Raw genomic sequence first — 9,359 nt, forward strand, 5'->3', positions numbered from 1 at the left:
CCATCATCTCTCTCCTATACCACCCTCCCTCCTCTACCACCCACCCTCTCTTACTACCCACCCTCCCTTCCTACCACCCTCCCCCTACCACTTTCCCTCCCCTACCACCCTCCCTCTACCTTTCCTACCATCCACTCTGTCCTACCACCCTCCCTCTCCACCCCTCCCTCCCCTACAACCCTCTTCACCTACCATATGCTCCCTCTTCTACCACCCTCCTCTCCCTTTCCTACCACCCACTCTCTCCTACCTACCTCCCTCCCCATCATCCCTCTCCTATCACTCTTGCTTCCTACCACACTCCCACTCTCCCTCTTCTACCATCCACTCTCTCCTACCACCCCATCCCCTACCAGCCTCTTCTACTACCACCCTCCCTCTCATGCCATCCTATAGCTCCCTCTCCAACCACTCCCCTCACCTACCATCCTCTCTCCCCTATACCACTCCCCCTCTCTTATCACCCTCCCTCTCCTACCACTTTCCCTCCCCTACCACCCTCCCTCTCTTATCACCCTCCCTTCCTACCACCCTCCCTCTCCTACCACCCTCCCTCCCCTCCCCTACCACCCTCTTCTCCTACCATCCTCCCCCTCATGCCATCCTCTCTCTCCTATACCACCCCCCACTTACCACCTCCCTTCCTACCACCCTCCCTCTCTACCACCCTCCCTCTCCTACCAACCTCTCTTCCCTTCACCCTCCCTCTCTTACCACCCACCCTCCTTTCCTACCACCCTCCCTCCCCTACCACTTTCCCTCCTCAACCACCCTCCATCTCTCTTACCTCCCCCCTTCCTACCCCCTCCCTCTCTACCACCCTCCCTTTCCTACCACCCTCCCTCCCCTCCCCTACCACCCTCTTCTCCTACCATCCTCCCCCTCATGCCATCCTCTCTCTCCTATACCACTCCCCCCACTTACCACCTCCCTTCCTTCCACCCTCCCTCTCCTACCACCCTCCCTCTTTTACCACCCTCTCTTCATATCACCCTCCCTCTCTTACCACCCACCCTCCCTTCCTACCACCCTCCATCTCTCTTACCACCCTCCCTCTCCTACCACCCTCCCTCCCCTACCACTCCCCCCAACCACCCTCCATCTCTCTTACCTCCCCCCTTCCTACCCCCTCCCTCTCTACCACCCTCCCTCTCTACCACCCTCCCTTTCCTACCACCCTCCCTCCCCTCCCCTACCACCCTCTTCTCCTACCATCCTCCCCCTCATGCCACCCTCCCTCCCCTACCACTCCCCCCCAACCACCCTCCATCTCTCTTACCTCCCTCCCTTCCTACCCCTCCCTTTCCTACCACCCTCCCTCTCCTACCACTTTCCATCCCCTACCACCCTCCCTCTCTTATCACCCTCCCTCTCTACCACCCTCCCTCTCCTACCACCCTCCCTTTCCTAACACCCTCCCTCTCCTACCACCCTCCCTCCCCTCCCCTACCACCCTCTTCTCCTACCATCCTCCCCCTCATGCCATCCTCTCTCTCCTATACCACTCCCCAACTTACCACCTCCCTCTCTACCACCCTCCCTCTCCTAACACCCTCCCTCTTTTACCACCCTCTCTTCATATCACCCTCCCTCTCTTACCACACACCCTCCCTTCCTACCACCCTCCATTTCTCTTACCACCCTCCCTCTCCTACCACCCTCCCTCCCCTACCACTCTCCCTCCCCTACCACTTTCCCTCCCCAACCACTCTCCATCTCTCTTACCACCCTCCCTTCCTACCCCCTCCCTCTCTACCACCCTCCCTCTCTACCACCCTCCCTTTCCTACCACCCTCCCTCCCCTCCCCTACCACCCTCTTCTCCTACCATCCTCCCCCTCATGCCATCCTCTCTCTCCTATACCACTCCCCCACTTACCACCTCCCTTCCTACCACCCTCCCTCTCTACCACCCTCCCTCTCCTACCACCCTCCCTCTTTTACCACCCTCTCTTCATATCACCCTCCCTCTCTTACCACCCACCCTCCCTTCCTACCACCCTCCATCTCTCTTACCACCCTCCCTCTCCTACCACCCTCCCTCCCCTACCACTCCCCCCCCCAACCACCCTCCATCTCTCTTACCTCCCTCCCTTCCTACCCCTCCCTCTCTACCACCCTCCCTTTCCTACCACCCTCCCTCTCCTACCACTTTCCATCCCCTACCACCCTCCCTCTCTTATCACCCTCCCTCTCTACCACCCTCCCTCTCCTACCACCCTCCCTTTCCTAACACCCTCCCTCTCCTACCACCCTCCCTCCCCTCCCCTACCACCCTCTTCTCCTACCATCCTCCCCCTCATGCCATCCTCTCTCTCCTATACCACTCCCCAACTTACCACCTCCCTCTCTACCACCCTCCCTCTCCTAACACCCTCCCTCTTTTACCACCCTCTCTTCATATCACCCTCCCTCTCTTACCACACACCCTCCCTTCCTACCACCCTCCATTTCTCTTACCACCCTCCCTCTCCTACCACCCTCCCTCCCCTACCACTCTCCCTCCCCTACCACTTTCCCTCCCCAACCACTCTCCATCTCTCTTACCACCCTCCCTTCCTACCCCCTCCCTCTCTACCACCCTCCCTCTTTTACCACCCTCCCTTTCTACCACCCTCCCTCTCCTACCACCCTCCCTCTTTTACCACCCTCCCTTCCTCCCTCTTTTACCACCCTCCCTCTCCTACCACCCTCCCTTCCTACCACCCTCCCTCTTTTACCACCCTCCCTCCCTTCCTACCACCCTCCCTCTCCTACCACCCTCCCTCCCCTACCACTTTCCCTCCCCAACCACCCTCTCTCTTACCTCCCTCACTTCCTACCCCCTCCCTCTCTACCACCCTCCCTCTTTTACCACCCTCCCTCTCTTACCACCCTCCCTCCCCTCCCCTACCACCCTCTTCTCCTACCATCCTCCCCCTCATGCCATCCTCTCTCTCCTATACCACTCCCCAACTTACCACCTCCCTCTCTACCACCCTCCCTCTCCTAACACCCTCCCTCTTTTACCACCCTCTCTTCATATCACCCTCCCTCTCTTACCACACACCCTCCCTTCCTACCACCCTCCATTTCTCTTACCACCCTCCATTTCTCTTACCACCCTCCCTCTCCTACCACCCTCCCTCCCCTACCACTTTCCCTCCCCAACCACTCTCCATCTCTCTTACCACCCTCCCTTCCTACCCCCTCCCTCTCTACCACCCTCCCTCTCTACCACACTCCCTCTTTTACCACCCTCCCTCTTTTACCACCCTCCCTCTTTTACCACCCTCCCTTTCTACCACCCTCCCTCTCCTACCACCCTCCCTCTTTTACCACCCTCCCTCTCCTACCACCCTCCCTTCCTACCACCCTCCCTCTTTTACCACCCTCCCTCCCTTCCTCCCTCTCCTACCACCCTCCCTCCCCTACCACTTTCCCTCCCCAACCACCCTCCATCTCTCTTACCTCCCTCACTTCCTACCCCCTCCCTCTCCTACCACCCTCCCTCTTTTACCACCCTCCCTCTCTTACCACCCTCCCTCTTTTACCTCATTCCCTTCCTACTCCCTCCCTCTCTACCACCCTCCCTCTCCTACCATCCTCCCTTCCTACCACCCTCCATCTCTCTTACCACCCTCCCTCTCTTACCACCCACCCACCCTCCATCTTTCCTACCACCCTCCCTACCCTACCACCCTCCCTCTCCTACCACTTTCCCTCCCCCAACCACCCTCCATCTCTCTTACCACCCTCCCTCTCCTACTACCATCGCTTCCTACCAGCTTCACTCTCCCATTCCTACACCCTCCCTCTCCTACCACCCTCCATCCCTCCTTATCACACACTCCCCTATTGCCCCCTCTCCTACACCCTCTGCTAAAACCCTCCATCTCATACCATCTTCCCTCTCCTACCATCTCCCCTTTCCTACCTTTCCCCTCTCTTACAATCTTTCCTCTCTACCACCCCCACATTTTTCTTACTTACATCAGTCTATCTCTCCAATTTCTTCAAATTTTCATTTCATTCCTTCTCATTCCACAATAAATCTTCACTTTTTCCTTTGTACAAGTTCCTCTCTCACTCTTAGTAAACAAAGGTAATAAAGGAAACAAATTAGCAAGGCTGTAAAGTCAATTGCATACAAGACAATTTTGTTACATTTATGAGATTCATACAGCATGTTTATTAACAAGCAGAAAAATTGTGAACTGAAATTAAAACAAAATATGCATTCATTATTCCAAGAGACATTGTAATTATATGAGTGAACATGAAATTTCACAAAAAAGGAAAATCATGAACTTAATTTCTTCTTTGCATCATATACTCATATATGGCAAAAATAATTGTAGGGAGAGTTTAAAGGTCAAGTCCACCCCATGAAAATGCTGACTTGAATAAATAGAGAAAAATCAAACTAGCATAGTGCTGAACATTTCATCAAAATCGGATGTAAAATAAGAAAGTTATGACATTTTAAAGTTTCGCTTATTTTTCACAAAACAGTGATATGCACAACTAGGTGAGTCAGTCGATGATGTCCATCACTCACTTTTTCTTCTGTTTTTTATTGTTTGAATAATACAATATTTCATTTTTTATAGATTTGACAATAAGGACCAACTTGACTGAACCATATACATGTAGTATTAAAACAATGCTAATTCCACATGTTCAGTGGTGAATTAATCGTTGTATCACTTGACAATGAGGAGAAAATGAGAATATTTCATATTTCATGTAATAAAATACAAAAGAAATAGTGAGTGGATGACGTCATAGTCTCCTCATTTGCCAGCCAGGATGTGCATGTAACTGTTTTGTGAAATTAAGCGAAACTTTAAAATGTCATAACTTTCTTATTTTACATCCGATTTTGATAAAATTTTTAGTGTTATGCTTGTTGGATTTTTTTTCTTTTTATTCAAATCAACTTTTTGTTGGGGTGGACTTGTTCTTTAAGTTAAATATATTTTTGCCATGTTTGTGTCTGAGCAAGAATTCACCATCTAGTCTACCAAAAAAAAAACTGATAAGAATAAGTATAAATATATTGATATATAATAAAACAAACTTTTATGGTAAATGCCCATTTTTATGGTAATGCCATTTTATGATACAATCTTACAATTTTTCGATTTCTGTTTGAATTTCCTTCATGATAATGACAGGATTTTTTTCTCTGATGCTCAACTGCACATCAATGAAACAATATTCTTATGTTATCATATTTCATTCATAAGAATTTGAGCACTTAATAATATCATAAAACATTACTACCACCCCCACTCTCACCAATTGACATCTGCAAGTAGTACCATATAGAAAAAAATAGGAGGAAACCAGTACTGCAATGCTAATTTCACAGAGAGTTTTGTCTGAGCGATGAAAAGCCTTCACCATTTCCATTAGACATCAGTCCCATGACATTTGCTCTGGCGACAATTGCTCCGCCGTAAATTCCACACGCTAATGGAATATCAACTTCAACCCTAGATTTGATATCATACCCTATTGTAAACCTAACCCTAAAACCTAACATAAAACCTTATTGCAACCCTAACCCGATATCTTAGATGAAACAAAGCCTGGAGCAATTGTCGCCGGAGCAAATGTCGTGTCACCTATACATCATCTAGTAATCATATCTAGCAATCAGACACCAGTATAGAAAAGGTTAGTCCATGCATGGTTTTAAACCGTTTAACTTTCATTGTACTGACCATATAGTGTCTTGAAAACTCCTTTTAACTTTAAAAAGATTGGAAGAGCAGGAAGGGGGGGGGGGGTAAAATGCCCACTCATATATTTTTGTGATAAATATCTGGAACATGAATAGCTATATGGCCACAACTCTATCCTTAGTCCAGATGCTGGACCTTCGAGATTTTGTTTTCCTCCACACACTGTGCTCTAACCACTGTTCGCTTTTCCCATTGATTGCGCGATCCCCAAATTTACTCTCCTACCAAAGGTCCAGACGAACCTGCCATCTCCAAAATAATCTCCCCGAAATTATTCGGGAAAAGTTCGTTGAACCTCAGGTTTTGTGCGAACGTGAGCTCTGATTGGACAAGAACAATGACGATCGCTGCGATGCAATTACGTAATTTCTGCCGTATTTGGTCAACGTAATATTCTCAGTACAAAACAAATCAGCTATTAAAAAAAAATAACTTGATTAAAAATATTTTTTTCTTAATCTTTAATTAATGACTGTTAAAATAAATTACAAGTTTAAACATTACATTTAATATACAAAATACTAATTTGAGTATGTTTTTGTTAATTTTGAAGAATTTAAAAATAAATAATAAATCTCTGCCGCATGAAATCGAGATTAAGCACTAGCGTGTGTTGTTTTTGTGGCCGGTCAATCTAAGTTACATGTGTATCAACTATCATATTTATCGTTGCCAAATACTCATCATTTATAATTCGTCAGTGTTTTTATTTTAAGCAATGATGTCTGTGAATAATCCTCGTCGTTTCACTGATGAGGAAATCAGGAAAGCTTTGGAATACGGAGCTACGAAATTGAGACTGAATGGCTTTCGAAGTCAACAAGCAGATGCACTGCGATCATTCTTGCGTGGGCATTATCTGTTCGCGAGCCTGCCGACCGGCTTCAGGAAGAGTGTCCTGTCCCAAGCCTCTCCAATCTGCTGCAATTATCTCCGGAACCCGACTGGTCTACCAAATTATCCAAAAGCTGTTGCTCTGGTTGTAATGCCATTAAAGTCACTTATATCCGATCAGATCCGGAAGCTCGAGGATTTGGGTGTCTATGGTGTGGACATATCTGGTGGTATGACGGACAACATTTGAGAGAATATTGCCTGTGGAAAATATTCCCACATTTTCTCCAGCCCAGAGAGTTTGTTAGAAGATGATGGACGCGAAGTTTTTACTCTTTTGAAAGATCGCCTTTGGATCTGTGGCTTGTTTGTTGATGAAAGTCATTGCGTTTTGAAATGGCGAGGCATTTTGAGAAACTCTACGACATAAATATTTTGTAAATTGCTTAATTATGTGTAGATCTAATGATGTTAGATTTGTTATGTTAAAAAAGTTGTGCTACATGATCATGTTCATGTACCATCTAACGTTAAATGCTCTGTGATAGTAGATCTAATCTTTGAAAATGGACATTTAGGAAGAAATATTGCAAAGTCAAATTGTCTCTATTCATCCCTACATGTACATACCACATGTTTATTTTTTTATGATGGTTTCTTTATACTTTATATGTACATTTTTGTCCACAACAATTTTACGCTCGAGTGCCTGTTCAGCGACCGTACATGTAGTTTCCTAGGCTCTGGTGGTAGTACACAATCCACAAATAAAAATAGACTAGTAGTCAAAAAAGGACAATCAGAAGGGGATACTCTAAACTAAAAAAAAAGAAGGTTACTGTCTATACTGGCTCATATTTTATAATTCTTACTTCATTATCTATCCAGGCAATTCTTGAATGAGTTTAAGGCAAAGAAAAGTACTTCCTATTAATTGGGCCAGGAAAATTTCCTAACATCCTTGGCACAAGGCTAAAGATAAATTGGAGAATTACATGTAATAATTTGTGAGGGTTTTTTTTTTTGTGTGTGTGGTGCAACAATTTTGGTGGTATTGCCCAGTTCCAGTTGTGCAATTGTCTAATTGTAATTTCTATATTTTTCTCATTTATTTTTACCTTACAGGGGCAGCTCATCAGGGGACACCAAGGCCTTTCGCAGTGCATACAGCAGACTAGGAGAGATACGTGCCAAAATGAGAGCGGATGTGCCAGCGATTGCCCTTACAGCAACGGCCACTAGGGAAGTTAGATATGCCACCATAGACAGCCTTGGGTTAAAGAACTATGTGTCAGTGACTGAATCTCCTGACAAGAAGAACATTAAGCATGTCGTCTTAAAGTCATCCACAAGAGACTACGATACAATGTTTAGCTATCTTATCGATGAACTTAAGATGAAAGGACTGGCTAGCGACAGGACTATTGTCTACTGCCAGTCACAGAAAGTATGCAGTGATGTGTATGCTACCTTTCTCAGTTTACTTCACAAGGACCAGCATAAACATATCAACATGTTCCATACGAATACTGAGAGCCAAGTACAACAGCAGATCATCAGTGATTTTTCTACTCCTACAGGTACAATTCGTGTTTTGATTGGCCGATGGAATGGGTGTGGATGCCAGTGGTGTGAATCAGACAATCCTGTGTGGGCGCCCAACTGGCCTGGATGACTACGTCCAGATGAGTGGACGGATAGGCCGAGATGGAACTCCAAGTGTTGCTGTCACTATGTGCTTTCCAGGCGACACTGCCGGCAGAACTACCTCAGATCGAGTGAAGGAGTTTATCGCTGGGAATAAATGCAGGAGAGATGTCATTAAGGAAGAATTTGGGACCTCTTCTAACAGTACAATGGTTGCCCATACTTGTGATATTTGTGGGCAATCTTGCGAATGTGGATGCAAAGGAAAGGATCAAAGTTGCTTTGAGAGGAGCATGAGAAGTTCACTCCAAAAGAGGGGAGACAAAGAATTCCCTTTGAACATCCCTTCATCCAGTGATGTGGACAAACTGGAGCGTCGTCTTGAAGACTATAGAAATGAGCTGCTGTCGAGTGATGGTGACCATATTTACTGCGATCCGGATATTGCATGTGGGCTTCCACTAGAAACGATCACACAGATTGTCAGAGACTGCAATGTACAGATGGACTTAACAATTTTGTCTTGCGGTATAGTTTGCCAAGTCGTACTATCAGTGAAAAAGTTTGGACAATAGTATGTGATGCACTTGGAAGGAGCCATGAAAAGGATGGAGATGTCAGTCCAGTAATGTATGAATTTGAAGAGTTTGAGGACTTTGATGAATTAAATGACAGTGAATATGAGCGTCCAGTAATTGTCAGTGACAGTGATTAATTTGTTATTTTGTAATATGCATTGCATCATTTGCATGGACATTTTCTTTCTGTAATATATCTTTTATGTTTTGAATAACAACATGTCAATTATTCTTTTTTTTTTTTACATGTACGTAGCACATCTGTATGTGTACATGTGAAAAGCAGTACTGTAAACAGAAATGAGATTTACATACTTTTACTACATGTACACGTACGTAGAGATCTGCTTTTTAGCATGTGGACTGGTTTAATTTTCAGGTGCATGTAACTCTTGACATTCCTTACATGTACATATTTATATTACATGTGTAACAAGGATACATGTAATTATTATGGTTCCAAGGATCTTGTTAATTGTTATTGTACCATTTCTGACAGACTCATTTTACCAACGCAGCAAGAAAATTTATGAGCAACTGTACATGCAGTACAAGTATATCATGTACCT

General features: G+C 45.8%; 1 protein-coding gene across 1 annotated transcript; it reads left to right on the forward strand.

The window, feature by feature from the left end:
• Window positions 1-885: 885 nt before the first annotated feature.
• Window positions 886-7,807, forward strand: LOC129269862 (uncharacterized). The gene is made up of 3 exons (XM_064113472.1): window positions 886-1,227; window positions 2,060-2,302; window positions 7,691-7,807. Exons 1-3 carry the CDS (start codon window positions 886-888, stop codon window positions 7,805-7,807), a joined length of 702 nt encoding a protein of 233 aa, XP_063969542.1.
• The last annotated feature ends 1,552 nt before the right edge of the window (window positions 7,808-9,359 follow it).

This window comes from Lytechinus pictus, chromosome 18, assembly GCF_037042905.1.
Source record: "Lytechinus pictus isolate F3 Inbred chromosome 18, Lp3.0, whole genome shotgun sequence".
Classification (NCBI taxonomy): Eukaryota; Metazoa; Echinodermata; class Echinoidea; order Temnopleuroida; family Toxopneustidae; genus Lytechinus; species Lytechinus pictus.